This window comes from Rana temporaria, chromosome 2 (assembly GCF_905171775.1).
Source record: "Rana temporaria chromosome 2, aRanTem1.1, whole genome shotgun sequence".
Lineage (NCBI taxonomy): Eukaryota > Metazoa > Chordata > Amphibia > Anura > Ranidae > Rana > Rana temporaria.
The window spans coordinates 9,124,860-9,145,951 of NC_053490.1; the positions used below are offsets into that span (position 1 = coordinate 9,124,860).

General features: G+C 47.1%; 1 protein-coding gene across 1 annotated transcript in view; it reads left to right on the forward strand.

The window, feature by feature from the left end:
- The window catches only part of LOC120928810 (cholecystokinin receptor-like), a 140,524-nt gene that overhangs the window by 79,696 nt on the left and 39,736 nt on the right, over positions 1-21,092 (forward strand). Inside the window, exons 2-3 of the mRNA XM_040339821.1 lie at positions 12,558-12,806; positions 20,578-20,839. Coding sequence (XP_040195755.1) covers positions 12,558-12,806; positions 20,578-20,839 — 511 coding nt within the window. The remainder of the gene's footprint in view (positions 1-12,557; positions 12,807-20,577; positions 20,840-21,092) is intronic.

The window sequence follows — 21,092 nt, forward strand, 5'->3', positions numbered from 1 at the left end:
AGACTTTACAGCAAAGCAAAAATTATGTAACCACTGGTGAAATAAATCCTACTACAACTCACACCACTACACCAGACAAACCTACAAGGTCAAGAAACAAACCCGCACCCATTATGCATGCAGCCCTTCTTCAAAAAGATACTAACCAACAAAAGCTAAGGGAGTGAAAGAGACAGAAAAGGAAAAGAACTCCTCACTCAGAGACGGGCAGCTCACCAAAGGCAGGTCTGATATTCCTCCACGCCCTCTTCCAGACTGCCCGAGGTTCCCTGCCCTTCTCAAGACCCCGAATTTTCCCAACCTCACCCAGAATATCGTGCACCACCACCTCGACAGAGAGGACTTTCTTCCGCAGGGTAATCTGGCACCGTGCATTCCATGTGAAGTAACGGACAACTATACTAACTAGAAAAAGTGTATTGAAATCAAAATCCCAGCAAGTCGGGAATGCCCCGTACACCCACTCCGCATAACTCATGCGATAGAAAAAGGGAATGCCTAGAGCCCTCCCCACCCTTTTATACACCTCTATGTTAAAGGGACACTGCAGCAAAAAGTGGTCCATAGACTCCACTTTACCAACACACTCCGCTCTAGGACAATCCCGATCATCTACAGAGCGATTCTTCAGGTTCCCTCTCACATAGAGCCTTCCATGGAAAGCGAGCCAAGCTTGATCCCTAAACTTCAGAGGGATTCTTTCTAAATTGATTAAACGCAATCCCTCCCTCATTACAGAGCCTGGGCAATCCCTTAAGGCCAGTGACACACTGAAAGCCGAGCTCAAAATTCTCTTCTCCAGAAGCTTCCTGGGGAGGGACTTGATATCCTCCGCTGTCACCTGCCACTGCCGAAGTATTTTCAGACACGGGGCAACATAAGCCGGGAGCTTGCCATGTTGGACTCTCAGACTTTTCACTGGCCCGCCATCTTCCCAGCATCGCAGAAAAGGCCTAAAACAAGACTGAAAAATACCCACCCATCCTGGCGGGTTCTCTGCTAGCATGTTACCAAGATTGTACTTTAAAAAGAGCAGAGAAAAGAAAACTATTGGGTTGACCATTCCTAGGCCACCCTCCCGCCTAGACAGGTAAGTTACATTGCGTTTGATCAGGTTCAGCCTATTTCCCCATAACAGTTGGAAAAAACAGCTGTACACCCTTGCATAGAGAGATGATGGCAAGATACAGACGAAGCTGACATATAAAAAGATTGGGACCAGGTACGTTTTGATCAAGTCAACCCTCTCCCTCAAGGAAAGCCTCCATTTCTTCCAGCTTGCTACTTTGGCATTGGCACACACCAACCTGCTTTCCCAATTTCGATGACCATAGTCACCAGGACCAAATTTGATGCCCAACACTTTAATTTCCTGCTGGGGCTCTGGGAAGGCACCCGGAAGTTCGAAGCTTTCACCCTCCTCACCCATCCAGAAAACTTCACTCTTTTCATGGTTGACTTTAGAACCAGAGGCCTCCGTGTACTGCTCTATCATAGAGACCACCTCCTGCGCCTCCTCCGTCCCAGAGACAATAACAGACACATCATCGGCGTAGGCCACGACCTTCAAGGGCGGCACACCAGCAATGCCCAAAGGCACCCCACACAACGATCCACACTCTAGCCTTTTTATGAAGGGGTCAATTGCGAATACATATAGCAGGGGGCTCAGAGGACATCCCTGGCGCACACCAGAGCCAACCCCAAAAGGCCGTCCAACCCAACCATTAACCAGTGGGAAGCTCTCAGCCCCTCTATATAATGTCTTCAGCCAATCTATAAACCTCCCCTGCAGGCCGTATCTACCAAGTAGCAAATACAGGTACTCGTGATTGACTCTATCAAAAGCCTTCGCCTGATCAAGTGCCAGCAAGTACTTTCTCCATCCAGCAGCCCTGCATCGTTCCAAAGCCTCCCGGACAGCTAAAATCGCTGAAAAGGTGCTTCTACCTTGGACTGAGCAGTGCTGATGACTGGACAACAAATCGCCTGCCACTGACGACAAGCGCCAAAAAAGAATCTTCGCCAAGATCTTTCTATCAACATTGAGAAGACTGATGGGGCGCCAGTTCTCAATCATTGAGGGGTCTTTACCTTTTGACAGAAGAATCACAGCGGATTGCCTCATGGAGGGAGGGAGCGAACCCTCTTCTAGACAGCTGTTATAAACCTCTGCTAAAAAAGGAGCCAGAATGGACTTAAAACACTTGTAGAATTCAGCTGTCAACCCATCTGGCCCAGGCGATTTTTTGGTAGCCAGCTTGTCTATAGCATGAACTACCTCATCCGCTGAAATTGGTTCTGTCAAATCCATCAAAGGCAATGTACCATTTCCCAATCCTGGAGTAGAATCCAGAAAGCTTTCCATCTTGTCCCGACAAAGGTCCTTTCTTCCCAGAAGGTCAGCGTAATATGATCTGAAGATCTCCAGGATCCCTGATCTGGACTTCACCAGGGAACCCGTACCATCCCTCAGGCCTATGACCGTCTTAACTGCTATGCCTTGCTTACAGTTCTGGTAAGGATCAGGCGAGTGATATTTTCCATAATCCCTCTCCAGAACCAAGGAGGCACGCCGGTCGTATTGACACTTCCTAAGAAGAAACTTCACCTCAGAGATCTCCCCTGGATCTCCTCCATACGAGACAAGACGATCAAGCTTCCTCCGCAAATGCTGGTAGGCAATGTACATACCAAGCTGCTTCTTCTTACCTATGGCCTTGAAAAGTCCAATTGCCCTTTGTTTCACAAGCTCCCACCACTCTGACTTACTGCTGCAAAAGTCCAGAATAGAAACCTGTGCCTGAAAAAAATCCTCAAAGGATTGTCTTACCTCTACATCTTCCAGGAGAGCAGAATTCATTTTCCAGGTACCCCTTCCCCTGGGTGGAGTGTCCGAGGCATTCAGAGTCACAGACAGCATACAGTGGTCAGAGAACTCCACCGCCCTCAACTCAGGAGCCGAGAAAGCAGAGTTCTCTTTTAAAAAAAACCTATCTATCCTACTCTGACTATTCCCTCTCTGAAATGTGAATCCCGTGCTGCCAGGGCAGTGCTTAATATGCACATCTACCAGGCCTGCTTGTCTCACCATATCTCTAAGAAAAACGCTATCGTATCCCAGCCTGTCTATGGAGCCTCTCCTGTCTTCAGGCCTAATGATGGTGTTAAAGTCACCTCCAAAGACAACCTGCTGGGACGTAAAAAGGAAGGGCTTGATCTCTGTGAGGAGGCATTTCCTGCCCCACCTTGACTGCGGCCCATAGATATTGATCAGGCGCAGGTCATGCCCCCTAACAGAAACGTCCAACACCATGCATCTACCTATTTCTACCTCAATTACCCGCCGGCACGTTACCATATCGGTTTTAAAAAGTACCGCAACTCCGCTGCAGGGCTCAGCCGCAAGAGACCAAAAGGAGGGACCGCATCTCCACTCCCTTTTTGCCAGATGGACATCGGCCAAAGTATGGAGCCAGGTCTCTTGCAAAAATAAAATCTCGGCATCAAACTCGCTGAGCAAAAATAAGGCCATATCACGAGCTCTTGCAGATTTAATGCTGGCGACATTAATGGTCGCCACCTTTATCGGAGGGGGAACTGCCATCAGGATGATTGGGGTAGTCGTTTCTTGACCTTCACCACACTCTCATCACCAGAAACCGCTCTCTTCAAACTACGTGACTCCCCCTCATCCATAGATGATAAGGGAGAAGACAAAGACATCTCATCACCCGACAACACAGAAAAGGTGTTACCAAGGGGAACCCCTCTTGGATCCGACTCTGAGGAAGAGACGACTGGTTTTCTAGCCTTTCTCTTCTTTTTTTTCTTCCTCCTGATCGTCTCCCACCCCTCCTCATCTGAATCCCCATCAACTGAATGTGAGACATGGGGTATGGACACCCCTCCATCAGCCCCACCCCCATCCAGCACCCCCACATTCCCCTGACCACGCTTGCGCTGCCGAGGGGCAGGGACTGGAGGCTGAGTGGGAAGATCCGCTAAACCTGCCCCCCCAGCAGCCTCCGCCAGTCTGGAGGATCTACGAATAGATGGATTAGGCACAGGAGGGACAGATTTAGGGACCACATCTCTAGGGGGAACAGAAACAGATGTCACAGACACAGAAGGAACAGACTCAGGGACCACATCACTAGGGGGAACAGAAACAGGTGTCACAGACACAGGAGGGACAACAAGAGTTTCAGTGGCCTCATCCTCCTTATCCAGCCTCTGCAGCTCAGCCTCCAACCCTGGCAGGTTATGTAATGCCTCCGGGCATTGACTGTAGGGGTGACCAAGTTTTTGGCACAAATTGCACCGAATGTCAGTACAGTCTTTAGCCAAATGGCCGAGCTCCTGGCACAAAGAGCATTTCTTGCGGGTGCAGGTGGAGGCAAAATGGCCCTTGTCACCACATTTATTGCACACCTTAGGCTGACCCTGGTAAAAAATGGTCAGCCTGTCCCTCCCCAGAAAGGCTGAACAGGGCAGATGTTGAACAACATTTCCCTGTACCCCCAATTTTAGTGACACTGTCCAGGCCCCTGTCCATATCCCATGCTGATCAAGGACCTTCCGCAGTGGAGCGAGGACCTCACCATATCGGCGTAACCATACTACCAAATCAGCCTCTGGGATGGATTCATTACGCACGAGGATCGTCACTGATTTTATTAGAGGCTGCCTGGAAACCACCTTTGGCATCCAACCATTCCACTGCGGAAGGTCCCTGCGCCCCCTAAAACGTTCCCAAAATAAATCCAGACCCTCAGGCTTTACAAAGGATAAATCAAATTCCCAACTCCCAACGGGACAAATCAAAGCAAAAATGTCAGCGACTTTGAACCCCATTTCCAGGATCAACTCTGCCACCCTCCCCCTTACTGGTGGGGTCCCCTCCCCCTCCCACTTCAACTGGACCACGTTTCTTCTCTTATACCCACCAACCATCCCACCACTAAACCCCTCCAAATTGTGACCACCAACATTTGCACCATTCCCCCCACCCTCCTTGGTGCGATTCCCCAAAACTGCTGCATAGCTGCCGTTGTTCACAAACCTCCCTGCAGAGGGTCCAGTTGTGCGTTTGGCAGATGATTGCACAGCTGAGTCTTTCCTCTGCTGAGCAGGAGGAAAAATGTCATTGTTAACCCCTTCACCACCACCCACCACATCCATTGCTTCATCAATAATATTACGGTCATTATTTCCTGGCACATTAATAATTCCTGCCGTGTCCACATTCAAAGCGGTATCCACACACACTTCACCTCCAGGCAGATTCTTCTCCATCAGGGCAGGATTGTCAACTGAGCAGGGTGAAGGTTGTTGTAATCCAGCAACAGGAGAACCAGTGCAGGAGGCTTCCATCGCTGCTTCCACTCCACATGCTGCACTGTGCTGCTCCCCTCCCCCACCTGCATCAGTCAGCCCAGGTGAGGCTGAAACTGGCTCTTTGGAGCTGGCAGCCATCTTGGTTGTAGAACCACAGATCCCAGCAGTCACAACAGAATCCATTTGCAGGGCACATGATGTAGATCTATCCATACTGCTCTGGTGGGCTGGTGACACCTCTGCCAGGGGTTTTCCCTTCATGTCTGCAGAGGATTTCTCCACAGCAGAAACACCACTCACTTTAGCCGGGACACCGTCCACTTTAGCCGGGACACCACTCACTGCAGCTGGAGGGGCAGACATGTTGGAAAGCGGCTGCACAGTACACTGGGATTTCTCCACCAGTGCTGGTCTGCGACCCCTCTGCGACTCCACAGCGACTTCTGATGCCTCACCAGCAGACCTGTCTGCCCTTAGGGGTGACTCCATCTGCTGGATGAAACGTAAGGTGCCATGTTGACCCTCAACCCCCTGGCTGGTTGCCGCTGGCGATTCCCCAGCCTGACATGGGGGGAGAGGCGCAGAGGCAGATGGACCCGGGTTGTCTGTAACTTGCGACTGCCGCTGATCCACAGAGGTCTGGCTGGCAAATCTCCTCTCATTTTTAAATTTTTCTGAAAAAGCTCCACTTTTATCTTTTAACTTCTCCAATAGTAAAGATTGTACCTTCACTTTCTCCTCCATCTCTTGTAGCTCAGGCTTCATGGCTGAACGGTTCTTACTCCAGGCCTGGAAGTACTTAGTTTTGAAGTTTTTATGTTCAGCTTTCAAACTTTTAAGTTTCTCCTCCGCTCTTCCGATCGCCCGAAAACGATCAATTACCTTTTGTCTGAATACATCCGTATTCTCACCAGGGCCTGGACCCACAGTCAGATCCTGCACCACCTCCTCCTCCTCACTAGGCCCCGTATCATCAGGGGCATCCGTCCCAGGGCCTCCCCCAGGATCAGGCATTATTCCTGGGCCAAGCTAGCAGGCAAGGCCCAGGCTTGAAAAAAAGGTTGGATCTCTCAGAGAGCTCCTTGGGTGTGTCCTCCTCCTTCTTCCCACTGATCACCAATGTAAGGAACATTCTTCTCACTGATCACCAATGTAAGGGACATTCTTCTCACTGATCACCAATGTAAGGGACATTCTTCTCACTGATCACCAATGTAAGGAACATTCTTCCCACTGATCACCAATGTAAGGGACATTCTTCTCACTGATCACCAATGTAAGGAACATTCTTCCCACTGATCACCAATGTAAGGGACATGTTGGGGTATCTTCCTCACACTCACTGGAGCTGAACTAGCTTGGAGATGCTATGAAATGTCTACAACACATTACAGAACAAGTCTCGTTGAATATGACTACTACTATTAGATATACCATGACCTGGATAAATAAGAACATTCATAGACATTTATTTCTATGGTGTATTTAACCGCTTGCCTGGAGCTCAGCCAGTAACATTTTCCTTTTGATACATTTTCTCTCTGTGCCTCGAATGGCCTTGGTCTCCCGCTCCACTCTTTCCGTCTCTTGGTTCTCAGCTCCTCTTACTATGGTGAATGACTCGGGAAGCGTTCTTTCTCCATTTCGATGAAAATACCAACTGACTAACCGCTGCGCAAACTGGGATGAGTCACGCAGATGTACCGTAACTAACAAAGAAATGGTTCTTTTCTTCCACGTCACTAATTTGTATCGAGTGAAAAAAGAATACATGTGCCTCTTGAATTTAGACAACATTTGCTTATCCCGGAGTTTAGCTTTAGTACCAGCTGTGAGTTGTGCCCTCCTGATTCAAATCTAGACTCCTCTCAAGCGAAGACAAACAAAGACGCTTTCCAATGAAAGGAACTCCGCCGGCTTCTCTCCCAGAAGATCTGCTGTGTCTAATGAGCTGTGAAATTGGTCCTCATGAAAATTGTTTATTCTTCTCTCTGCTCTTCCCGTACTTTAGAACAATCGGATTTACAAGGCCTAATAAAGGTGTAACATCACTGGAGGAATGTCTGTGAAAACGGACGTGCTGGGATTAGTGGTGTCTGTACATTGATTACTGTATTCTTCTAGAAAATGCCCTCAGAGGTGGTGAGACCCTCTTATGATGGCCTCAGCAGGTGTGCGGACTAGAGAGATCATATTACTCCTCCTTACAATGCCTTCATCTGCTTTTCTCTCTAGAAGGACTACACCATCTTTGTTCAGGCATTGACCAGGGTCATCATCTATTTCCTGGACTGAGATGGAGCCATCTTTGTTCAGGCATTGACCAGGGTCACCATCTACTTCCTGGACTGAGATGGAGTCATCTTTGTTCAGGCATTGACCAGGGTCATCATCTACTTCCTGGACTGAGATGGAGTCATCTTTGTTCAGGCATTGACCAGGGTCACCATCTACTTCCTGGACTCAGATGGAGCCATCTTTGTTCAGGCATTGACCAGGGTCACCATCTACTTCCTGGACTGAGATGGAGTCATCTATGTTCAGGCATTGACCAGGGTCATCATCTACTTCCTGGACTGAGATGGAGTCATCTTTGTTCAGGCATTGACCAGGGTCACCATCTACTTCCTGGACTGAGATGGAGTCATCTTTGTTCAGGCATTGACCAGGGTCATAATCTACTTCCTGGACTGAGATGGAGTCATCTATGTTCAGGCATTGACCAGGGTCATCATCTACTTCCTGGACTGAGATGGAGTCATCTTTGTTCAGGCATTGACCAGGGTCATCATCTATTTCCTGGACTCAGATGGAGCCATCTTTGTTCAGGCATTGACCAGGGTCATCGTCTATTTCCTGGACTCAGATGGAGCCATCTTTGTTCAGGCATTGACCAGGGTCACCATCTACTTCCTGGACTGAGATGGAGTCATCTTTGTTCAGGCATTGACCAGGGTCGCCATCTATTTCCTGGACTGAGATGAAGTCATCTATGTTCAGGCATTAACCAGGGTCACCATCTACTTCCTGGACTGAGCTGGAGTCATCTATGTTCAGGCATTTACCAGGGTCATCATCTACTTCCTGGACTGAGATGGAGTCATCTTTGTTCAGGCGTTGACCAGGGTCATCATCTACTTCCTGGACTGAAATGGAGTCATCTTTGTTCAGGCATTGACCAGGGTCATTGTCTACTTCCTGGACTGAGATGGAGTCATCTTTGTTCAGGCATTGACCAGGGTCACCATCTTCTTCCTGGACTGAGATGGAGTCATCTATGTTCAGGCATTGACCAGGGTCATTATCTACTTCCTGGACTGAAATGGAGCATGTTCAGTAGAGTTGCCACTTCATCCATTTAAAACCAAACACATATTAATTACACAGGTTCTGTGGCTGGTTAAGGTGGTAATTAAACACACTTGGTGCCTTATCTGCATTAAATCAGCCTCGGAACCTGTGTAATTCATATGTGTTCGGGTTTTAAGGAATGAGGTGGCACCTCTAATGTTCAGGCATCATCCAGGGTCCCTATCTACTTCTTGGATTGAGATGGAGCCATCCTTGTTCAGGCACCATGCCAGGTCACTAATTCCTGGACTGAGATGAAGCCATCTTTGCTCAGGCATCGTCCAGGTTCACCATCTACTTCCTGGACTGAGATGGAACCATCTTTGCTCAGGCATTGTCCAGGTTCACCATCTACGTCCTGGACTGAGATGGAGCCATCTTTGTTCAGGCATCTTCCAGGTTCACCATCTACTTCCTGCACTGAGATTGAGCCATCTTTGTTCAGGCATCTTCCAGGTTCACCATCTACTTCCTGCACTGAGATGGAGCCATTTTTGTTCAGGCATCGTCCAGGTTCACCATCTACTTCCTGGACTGAGATGGAGCCATTTTTGTTCAGGCACCATGAGAGGTCACTACTTCCTGGACTGAGATGGAGCCATCTTTGCTCAGGCATCTTCCAGGTTCACCATCTACTTCCTGGACTGAGATGCAGCCATCTTTGTTCAGGCACCATGCCAGGTCACTACTTCCTGGACTGAGATGGAGACATCTTTGTTCAGGTATCGTCCAGGTTCACCATCTACTTCCTGGACTGAGATGGAACCATCTTTGCTCAGGCATCTTCCAGGTTCACCATCTACTTCCTGGACTGAGATGCAGCCATCTTTGTTCAGGCACCATGCCAGGTCACTACTTCCTGGACTGAGATGGAGACATCTTTGTTCAGGTATCGTCCAGGTTCACCATCTACTTCCTGGACTGAGATGGAACCATCTTTGCTCAGGCATCTTTCAGGTTCACCATCTACTTCCTGGACTGAGATGGAGCCATCTTTGTTCAGGTATCGTCCAGGGTCACCATCTACTTCCTGTACTGAGATGGAGCCATCTTTGTTCAGGCATCGTCCAGGGTCACCATCTATTTTCTACACTGAGATGGAGCCATCTTTGTGCAGGCACCATCTCAGGTCACTATCTACTTACTGTACAGAGATGTCAGCTCAGAGAGGACGCAATCATGTACATCCTGGTGCCTGTGCAGTTCCTGACTGTGTTCACAAATGTCCGGCACGGATCAGGCCCCCGCCTTGTCCTTCCACCTTGTGACTTGCTACAAAGTTATAATGTATTGTCTGATCACCGGTGTAGAGGAGACTGAGGAAATGCTTCCTCCTGCCTGCAGTACTTAGCCTAGGCAAAGTCTGTACCTGACTGGGGATTTATAATGACAAAATGTGGAGATTTTCTGTAAAATGATACTGTTTCTGTATATTGTGACGTGTCCATAAATTAAATTCATGTAGATTTGGAAAGTTACTGCTAACTTTAACTACCTTACAGAAAGGACTAGAAATAGCAGTAGGTGTCTATTGGGCAGGCTGGTGTTGGTGTTTTCACAAAGCATGGCGATGGTGAATTACGGTATTACCCTCCTGGTTCTGCAGTCTGGGTCAACAAAAGTACAAACATGTTGGTAGATGAAACAGTTCTCGGTATTTCAGCGGTTCAGTTCCTCTTTATCCTCTCGTGACCTGAGCATTGAACGTGACGGGACTACAAGAAGAGACCGGGAAAGGGCTGTCTACGCACTTCTCTAATCAGGAATTGGTATAACATAATAACTTTAATGATGTAGAAACATTTCCTTTATCGAAAAGGGTTCTGAGAAGGGGTGAGGATGTCCACAGATTTCAGAGGGGAGTTGGTACTGATCTAACTCAGGTACTCATGATGTACAACAACGCACTACTAAGTATGAGTGTGCTAAGGAAGGAAAGAAAGAATGGAGGAAGGAGAGAAGGCATGGAGGAAGGAAAGGGTGGTGGAAGGATAGAAGGGAGGGAAGAAGGAGATGAAGGAAGGGGAAATGAGTGATTAAGGAGAGAAGGGACAGAGGAAAGAGAGGAAGGATGAAGGAAGGGGAAAGGAGGGAAGAAGGAGAGAAGTGAGAGAGGGAGGAGGGAAGGGAAGGAGGAAGGAGGGAAGGGAAGGAGGAAGGAAGGAGAGAAAGGACAGAGGAAGAAAGGAGAGAAGACAGAGAGGAAGGAGGGAAGGGAAGGAGGAAGGAGAGAAAGGACAGAGGAAGGGGAAATGAGGAAGAAAGGAGAGAAGACAGGGAGAAAGGAGGGAAAGGAGAGGGAGGAAGGAGGGAGAGAAATGATGGAGGAAGGGGAAAGAAGGGATTAAGGAAACGATGGAGGAAGGAGAAAGGGGATAAACAAAGTAGAGAAAGGATGGAGGAAGGGGAAAGGACAGGGAGGAAGGAGAGAAGACAGAGGAAGAAGGGAAGGGAAGGAGGATGGAGAGAAATGATAGAGGAAGGGGAAAGGAGGGATTAAGGAGAGAAAGGTGGAGTAAGGGGAAATGAGAAAGGAAGGAGAGAAGACAGGGAGGAAGGAGGAAGGAGGGAAGAGAAGGAGAGAGTGATATGATGGAGGAATGGGAACGAAGGAATTAAGGAGAGAAGGGATGGAGGAAGGAGAGAAAAAATGAAGGAAGGGGATAAAGAATGGAGGAAGAAGAGAAGGGAGGGAAAAAGAAAGGAACGGATGCAGAGAAGGGAGGGAAGAAAAAGGATGGAGGAAGGAGAGAAGAGGGGGAGGAAGGAGAGAAGGGATGAATGAAGTAGAGAAAGGATGGAGGAAAGGGAAATGACAGGGAGGAAGGAGAGAAGACAGAGGGAAGGGAAGGAGGAAGGAGAGAAATTATAGGAGAAAGGGAAAGGAGGGATTAAGGAGAGAAAGGTGGAGTAAGGGGAAACGAGGAAGTAAGAAAGAAGACCGGAAGGAAGAGAAGGAGGGAGTGAAATGATGGAGTGAAATGATGGAGTGAAATGATGGAGGAAGGGGAAAGAAGGGATTAAGGAGAGAAAGGATGGAGGAAGGAGAGAAGGAATGAATGAAGGAAGGAAGGAGAGAAGGGATAAAGGAAGAAGAGAAAGAATGGAGGAAGAAGAGAAGGGAGGAAAAAAGAAAGGAATGGATTGAGAGAAGGGAGGGAAGAAAAAGGATGGAGGAAGGAGAGAAGAGAGGGAGGAAGGAGAGAAGGGATGGAGGAAGGAGAGAATAGAGGAAGGAAGAAGAAAAAGTATGGAGGAAGGAGAGAAGGAGGGGAGAAAGGTTGAGAGAAGTAGAGAAATTATGGAGGCGGAAGAGAAGGCAGGGAGGTCGGATCTTACCCAGATGCCGTCGTATCTTGGTTTGAGGATTCAAACTAAAGATACGACGCGGATAATTTGAAAGTAGGCCGGCGTATCAGTAGATACGCCGGCGTACTCTCTCTCTGGATCTGGCCCTATGTGTTTTCATATCTGTCTCATCTATATATAATACACTCTTCAAATGTGCTTTAAAATGTATGGTTTTCCCTTTCATGAACAAGAAAATAATGACGCTGTGCTGTTACGCTGGTATAATAATGCTGTGGGGCTGGTATGAATTTTTTTCCAGGGCTGGTTTTTATTCCCAGTCCGGCCCTAAATGCAGGGGCCCGCCCAACCCCCCCCCCCCCCCCCCCCCCATTTTTTTTTTCATCTGACTTTAGCAAGAGAAGACTTGACTTTGTTTTTTTCTTCAGCAGACTCTCGATTATTGTGTATCAATGAAATGGAGTTCTTTCAGTGGCAGATTGCCACCTAACAAATGGCAATTAATGTTCCTTCATCTTAGTATATTTTTGGATTAATGAAAGATTTTGTTGTTTCAGATCTGAATTGGGTGCGGATTCTCCTCTACTGCATCATCTTCCTTCTCAGCGTCTTTGGAAATACACTGATCATCATCGTTCTGGTCATGAACAAACGCCTACGCACCATCACCAACTCCTTCTTGCTCTCTCTAGCTGTCAGTGACATCATGGTAGCTCTTCTGTGTATGCCCTTCACCCTCATCCCCAACCTCATGGGCGACTTCATCTTTGGAGAGGTCATCTGCAAGACGGCTGCCTACTTCATGGGTGAGAACAAATCCTCTGCCATTTTTATAGTCAAAGGTTGTGGACAGGGCCGGATTTGCTCTCCCTGCCGCCCCAAGGCCAGGTTCCGCAATGCACCCCCTCCCCGCCAACTAAACTACCCCCCCCCCAAATCAACAGAGAATGGCAACCGGGTGGCAGGGGCAGCATGGTTAGTTTAAATCTTTTTTGTTTCTTTTTTTTTTACTTTTTAATCCCTTTTTTTTATTTTTTTTTATTTGTCATTTACTCTCTTATTATTGTTTAATTTTCTTATTATTTTTAATATTATTTTTCTTATTCTTTACTTTTTAATTACTTTTTATTTTATTAATTTAATTATTATTTCTTAGTATTTTTTTATTTAAATTTTTTTAATCAATTTTTTCCACTTAACTTTATTGCTATCACACAGGAGAAAACACTTCCCTGTGTGATAGCAATTGGAGGTGACAGGTTCTCTTTATTGACCATGTCACCTCCAAAACAGGAGTCCTGGCACTGTGCTAGAACTCCTGTCACAGCTGAGATGGGAGGAGCACAGCTCACTGTGTACATCGGCGGCGGCGGGGACAGGAGACAGACTCGGCGGCTGGGGGGAGGACAGAGTCCTGAAGACAGAGCCAGCAGAGAGAGGTATGTGTGTGTGGGGGGGGGGGGGGGGGACGGACGGCAGCACACATTTTACAAGTGATTTCGGCGACCTCGCCGCAATCACTTGTTAACGAGCGAGCGGATTCCCCCACACTACATTTAGTCCTGCTAGAAAGCAACTTACTGCCATTAACTGTATGTTCCGGGCGTCGGGGGACTCCATGCCGCTGCCGCCCCTTGGCACCCTGCCGCCCCGAGGCCTGGCCTCGGTGGCCTTGTGGGAAATCCGGGCCTGGTTGTGGACCCCTGGCCATCACAATTACAGGAGCTTGTCGGACGTCTCATTCCAAAACCATGGGCAATAAAAGAGGTTGGCCCTTTTTGTGACCTCCACTCTGCTGGGAGAACTTTCTATAAGATTTTGTAGTGTGTCTCTAAGGATTTGAGACCATTCGTCCAAAAGAACATTTGTGAGGTCCTATCAGGTGTTTTAATTCATATGAAAGGTGTTCAGGAGGGTTGAGGTCAGGACTCCCAAGTTCCTACACGCCAAACTGCTCAAACCATGTCTTTATGGGGCTGGCCACTATTTGTGAGATCAGGGGCTGATGTTGGATGAGAAGATCTGGCTCACAATTAGCATTCCAACCCATCCCAAAGCTGTTCGGTAGGGTTGAGGTCAGGAATACTCTAGTTCCTCCACACCAACCCATGTCTTTATGGAGCTGGCCACCATTTGTGAGGTCAGATTCTGATGTTGGATGTGAAGACCTGGCTCACAATGGTCATTCCAATTAATCCTAAAGCTGTTCAGTAGATTTGAGGCCTGGGATACTCTAGTTCCTCCACACCAACCCATGTCTTTATGGAGCTGGCCACCATTTGAGAGGTCAGATTCTGATGTTGGATGTGAAGACCTTGCTTACAATGGTCATTCCAATTCATCCCAAAGCTGTTAGGGTAGTAGGGTTACGAACAGGGATACTCTAGTTCCTCCACACCAACCCATGTCTTTATGGAGCTGGCCACCATTTGTGAGGTCAGATTCTGATGTTGGATGTGAAGACCTTGCTTACAATGGTCATTACAATTCATCCCAAAGCTGTTAGGGTAGTAGGGTTGAGGTCAGGGATAGTCTAGTTCCTCCACACCAACCCATGTCTTTATGGAGCTGGCCACCATTTGTGAGGTCAGATTCTGATGTTGGATGCGAAGACCTGGCTCACAATGGTTATTCCATTTCATCCCAAAGCTGTTCGGTAGGGTTGAGGCCAGGGATACTCTAGTTCCTCCACACCAACCCATGTCTTTATGGAGCAGGCCACCATTTGTGAGGTCAGATTCTGATGATGGATGCGAAGACCTTGCTTACAATGGTCATTCCAATTAATCCTAAAGCTGTTCAGTAGAGTTGAGGCCAGGAATAGTCTAGTTCCTGCACACCAACCCATGTCTTTATGGAGCTGGCCACCATTTGAGAGGTCAGATTCTGATGTTGGATGTGAAGACCTTGCTTACAATGGTCATTCCAATTCATCCCAAAGCTGTTAGGGTAGTAGGGTTGAGGTCAGGGATACTCTAGTTCCTCCACACCAACCCATGTCTTTATGGAGCTAGCCACCATTTGTGAGGTCAGATTCTGATGTTGGATGCGAGGACCTGGCTCACAATGGTTATTCCACTTCATCCCAAAGCTGTTCAGTAGGGTTGAGGTCAAGGATACTCTAGTTCCTCCACACCAACCCATGTCTTTATGGAGCTGGCCACCATTTGTGAGGTCAGATTCTGATGTTGGATGTGAAGACCTTGCTTACAATGGTCATTCCAATTCATCCCAAAGCTGTTAATGTAGTAGGGTTGAGGTCAAGGATACTCTAGCTATTCTCAAACAGTGTTCCATGGAAGCCTAGGGTTCTTCCAGAGGTTGTTTGGGGTTCCTTGAGTAATAAGCCATTTCTGCCTCTCAGATAAGTTCCCACTGACACCACTGGTCTTTTTAGCTATCTGTAAGGCCCCGTAAACACGGTCAGACAAAACCGATGAGAATGGTCCGCCGGACCGTTTTCATCGGTTCACCGCTGAAGTGGCCTGATGGTCTGATGTGTGTACACACCATCAGTTTAAAAACCGATCGGGTCAGAAAGCGGTGACGTAAAACACACGACGTGCTGAAAAAAACGAAGTTCAATGCTTCCAAGCATGCGCGTCGACTTGATTCTGAGCATCCGCGGGTTTTGAACCGATGCTTTTCTGTACTAACCATCTACACACGGTCGGTTTGGTCCGATGAAACTGAACTTCGGTTCATTCTCATCGGTTCGGTCCGACCGTGTGTACGGGGCCTAAGGGGATAATCTTTTCCAATGACCACAGGTGTAAGGGGAATTATTCCCACAGACCATCACACAAATGTATAATGATTTGTAGATATAGTCATTTTTAGCAGGGGTTCCCTGAGACCAGAAAGTTACTTCAAGGGTTCCCCTGTGCTGAAACGGTTCAGAAGCGGTTCAGAAAGGCTGCTCTAGTTCCCCCACACCAAACAATGTCCTTATGGAGCTGACACCCTTTTATGAGGTTAGATATTGATGTTGGATGAGAAGACCTGGCTCACAATCAGCATTCCGACTCATACCAAAGCTGTTCGGGAGGGTTGTGGTCAGGGACACATGAGTTCCTTCAAACCAAACTGGTCCAACTGTCTTTGTGGAGCTGGCTTTGTACACAGGAGCACAATCATGCTGGAGCAGAAAAGGCCCTTCACCAAACTGTTACCACAAGGCTGGGAGCACATGATTGTCTACAATGTCTTTGTATGTTGTAGTATTAACTTCACTGTTATTCTTTTTTTTATTCGTTTATACAACATTTTTACAGTTATACAAGATTCATTACAATATGTGTTTATTCCTTCTTATTCTGTATTAAAAAAGAACCTTGATTATTATCTATTAGCTTATTTTCTTAAATAACTACTACACTCACACTCACATATTCCTATTCTCTACCATACCCATTCACACCCCCCCCCCCAAAAAAAAGGGGGGGAGCATTTATCTCCCCCTTTATGTCTCCCTATATCCTCTTCTTTCAGCTTTTATTTCAGGGCTCGACAAATCCCGGTCGCCAGGTTGCCATGGCGACTAGAAATAGGGTCCTGGCGACTTGGCTTGTGAGCTGGCGCCATCTGGTGGTGAGCCGTTGGTATTACAAGTTATTACCACCAGATGTGAGCTGGCGCCATCTGGTGGTGGCCTTTGGTATTACAAGTTAAGCATTACAAGTTAAACAGCAATTCTAATGTCATTTTTCACTATTTTCACTGCCATCTTCTTCCCTCTAATTAGAACCCCCAAACATTATATATATTTTTTATCCTAACACCCTAGAGAATAAAATGGCGATCGTTGCAATACTTTCTGTCACGCCGTATTTGCGCAGCGGTCTTACAAGCGCACTTTTTTGGAAAAAAAAACACTTTTTTTAATTAAAAAATAAGACAACAGTAAAGTTATCCCCATTTTTTTTAATATTATGAAAGATAATGTTACGCCGAGTAAATTCGTACCCAACATGTCATGCTTCAAAATTGCGTCCGCTCATGGAATGCCGACAAACTTTTACCCTTTAAAATCTTCATAGGCGACGTTTAAAAAAATCTACAGGTTGCATGTTTTGAGTTACAGGGGAGGTCTAGGGCTAGAATTATTGCTCTCGCTCTACCAATCTCGGCGATACCTCACATGTGTGATTTGAACGCAGTTTACATATGCGGGCGCTGCTCACGTATGTGTTCGCTTCTGCGCGCAAGCTCGTCGGGACGGGGTGCGTTTTCTGGCTCCTAACTTTTTTAGCTGGCTCCTAGATTCCAAGCAAATTTGTCAAACCCTGTTTTATTTTATGTCCCCATAAAGCAGTGGTTCTCAACCTGGGGTTCGGGACCCCCTTGGGGGTCAAATGTTGATTTGCCAGGGGTCACCGAATCCTGAGCTGTCCCTGAAACCTGCACCGCTTTTCCAGCCTTTTTGCAGCCACCCAGCAGGGCTATGCCTGGAGCCTGTGGCCGCCCAGCTGGGCTGTTTCTGGAGCCCTCAGCTGCCCACTCAGGCTCTATGTAGGCGCCCATTCAATTCATGGCATGGCTGGGGGGCAAAGACTAGAGGTCAGCTGACTGGTGAGGAATGTGAAGTGGGAGGGGCTGGAGGAGGCCCTATCCTGATTTCGGCATAGGTGTCACTGCTGCGAGACCCCACAAAGTCGGAGACACAGTGAGTATTACTGCCTGCGATTATTTTTGACATTAAAAGGACTCAGGGAGCGATAAATGTCCGTGGGTTAGAGGCACAAATTACTTGTCTTGCCTTGGGTGCTGACAACTCACGCTACGAAAATAATTTTACTGTTAGGGGTCCCCACAACTTGGGAAATTTTATCAAGGGGTCACAGCACTAGAATGGTTGAGAACCACTGCCATAAAGGGTTCACTTGTTATTCACTTGTTATTTTCCATTTATAGATATTCTACCATACTTCTCGAGGACCGAAATTCATCCTATTTTTGCCATATTCCTGGCATTTGAGTCTTTATATATCCTTCTTCTCTTATCTGTCTTTCCATATATTCTATTTTGTTCATTTCACATATCCATTCTGTTGTAGTAGGGCTTTTAATTTCTCTCCATTTAGGCATTATTATTGTTCTTCTGGCTGCCATTGTCATGTGGTGAAAAATATCCGTTTTAATTTTTAATACTGATTCTGTCATTAGGGATAGCAATGAGGGGCCAGATTCACCATCGTATCTCTGACATAAACTGGTCCTATCTATGCGCCTGATTCATAGAATCAGTTACGCATAGATAGGGCTTAGATCCGACAGTGTTACAATGTGTTACACTGTCGGATCTTATTTTCGATTTAAAGATGGCGCCGGGGGCGTTCCCGCTGATTTACCTTGAATAATATGTAAATCAGCGAGATACGCAAATTCACGAACGTTGTATACTTACCCCTGCTTTTATCAGGCGCAGCCAATGTTAAGTATAGCCGGCGTTCCCGCGTCAAATTTGAATTTTCTAACGTCGTTTGCGTACGCCGATTCACAAACACGCGCGTCGCAAGCCACGCTCACGTCGAAACCATTGACGTCCTAGTGACGTCAGTGGGAGCAATGCACGCCGGGAAATTCCCCGGACGGCGCATGCACATTTAAATCGGCGCGGGAACGCGCCTGATTTAAATAGTACACTCCCCCTAGCCGCGGAATTTGAATTCCGCCGGGGGATTTAGGATCCGCCGCCGCAAGTTTGGAGTTAAGTGGTTTGTGAATTAGCCACTTGCCTCTCAAACTTGCGGGAGCGGATCTAAAATCACGTAGATCGAGCGGATCTATAGATCCGCTGATCTACGTGAATCTGGCCCGAGATCTCTATACTTGGAGCCCCCTCTACTCCCGATACTTTCTGATATATTTCATATATTTTAATCCAAATACTATTCACCAGATGACAGCCGTACCAGATGTGGTCCATGGTTCATTTTCCTGCTATGCATCTCCAGCAAGTCTCTGTATTAACGTTATTTATTTTATTTAATGCTACTGGGCTCCAATACCATCTCATTACTATTTTATAATGTCTCTCTTGATGTTTAGTTGCTATAGATGTTTTTTATGTATTGCTGCAAATATTTTCTCCCATTCTATCTCTGATATTGGTCTCCCTATTTCCTGTTCCCATTTTTTCATTGCTGTTAACTCTGATGCCGCGTACACACGACCGTTTTTCGGGTTCTAAAAAAATGACATTTTTAATGGTCTAGAAAAAACGACGTTTTTTTTTTCAACCCAATCGTTAAAACGGCATTGCCTACACACGATCGTGGAAAAAAAAATGCTCTAGCAAAGCGCTGTGACGTACAACGCGTACAACGGCACTATAAAGGGGAAGTTCTATTCGGATGACGCCACCCTTTGGGCTGCTTTTGCCGATTTCCTGTTAGTAAAAGACAATGCACGCTTTTCTGTCTGTTACAGCGTGATGAATGTGCCATCTCCCCATTACGAATGCTAGTTTTACCAGAACGAGCGCTCCCGTCTCATAACTTGCTTCTGAGCATGCGCGGTTTTTTCACGTCGTTAAAGCCCACACACGACCATTTTTTACGACGTGAAAAAACGGCAACGTTAAAAACTTTGTGAAAAATTAGAGCATGTTCGAAATTTTTTCATCTGACTTTTTCCATCGGAAATTCAGATCGTGTGTACGGGGCATAAGAGATCCGGAAGGGAGTAATAAATCATATATCTTATATCGTTTTTGTTTTTTGTTCATCTATTAATATTTGTTCAAATTTAGTTTTTTCTCCTTCTGACCTGCAGTTGACCTCCTATGGCCTGTAGTTTGCCAATTTCGATGTTCAGTTGACCTCCTATGACCTGCAGTTGACCTCCTATGACCTGCAGTTGACCTCCTATGGCCTGCAGTTGGCCTATTTCGATGTGCAGTTGACCTCCTATGGCCTGCAGTTGGCCTATTTCGATGTGCAGTTGACCTCCTATGACCTGCAGTTGACCTCCTATGGCCTGCAGGTGGCCTATTTCGATGTGCAGTTGACCTCCTATGACCTGCAGTCCACCTCTGTCTGGCCTGCACTTCACCTACTATGACCAGTAGTCGAACTGCTGTGATATGTAACTGACACCCCTATGACCTGCAGTTAGCCCCCTTCCGATCTGCAGTTGACCTCCTTCTGACCAGCAGATGGCCTTCCATGGCTTGCACTTTACCTGCTATAATCAGTAGTTTACCTCCTATGACCTACAGTTGACCTCCTATGACCTACAGTTGACCTCCTATGACCTACAGTTGACCTCCTATGACCTCCTTTCGATCTACAGTTGACCTCCTTCTGACCTGCAGTTGACCTCCTATGGCCTGCAGTTTGCACAGTTTGCCTATTTCGATTTTGCAGTTGACCATCTATGACCTGCATCAAGCTGCTTCAAGCCAGCGTACATTTCTCATTGGCTTGTACGGTGGTAGAAACAGTTCTGATGCAAACAAAGGCCAATCAACGCAGGCCCCAAATCATACATTGTTGGCTGAGGACTGGCCGTGTGTTTGTGAAACTACCTATCAGTTCAAGTGCTGAGCAGTTCCCTTGTTTCCTCTCTGTACAGGTATCTCTGTCAGTGTGTCCACTTTCAACCTCGTGGCCATCGCCATTGAACGCTACAGTGCCATCTGCAACCCCCTGCAGTCCCGTGTATGGCAGACCCGCTCCCACGCCTACAAGGTGATCGCTGCCACCTGGATCCTTTCCATCATCATCATGATCCCATACCTGGTCTACAACAGGCTGGTGGCCTTCACTAAGAAGGAGAACATCGAGGGCTACCAGTGCCGCCTCAGGTGGCCCAATAACCAAGTGCAGCAGGCATGGTAAGTTATTCCTGGCATCCTTCATGGTCATAGTGTGTACAGAGACAATCTATACCTACGTTGTATACTATTCTACTATTCTTCAGCTCTTCTGGGGCAGGGACTGATGTGATTGGCTCAGTGTTCTCTGTACAGCACTACGGTATATGTCAGAGCTATATAAAGGTATAATAATAATAGTGTGTGACTGTGGCGGAGGGGACATTAGAGTGTAAGCTCCTCTGGTACAGAGACTGATTTGACTGTGGGGGGG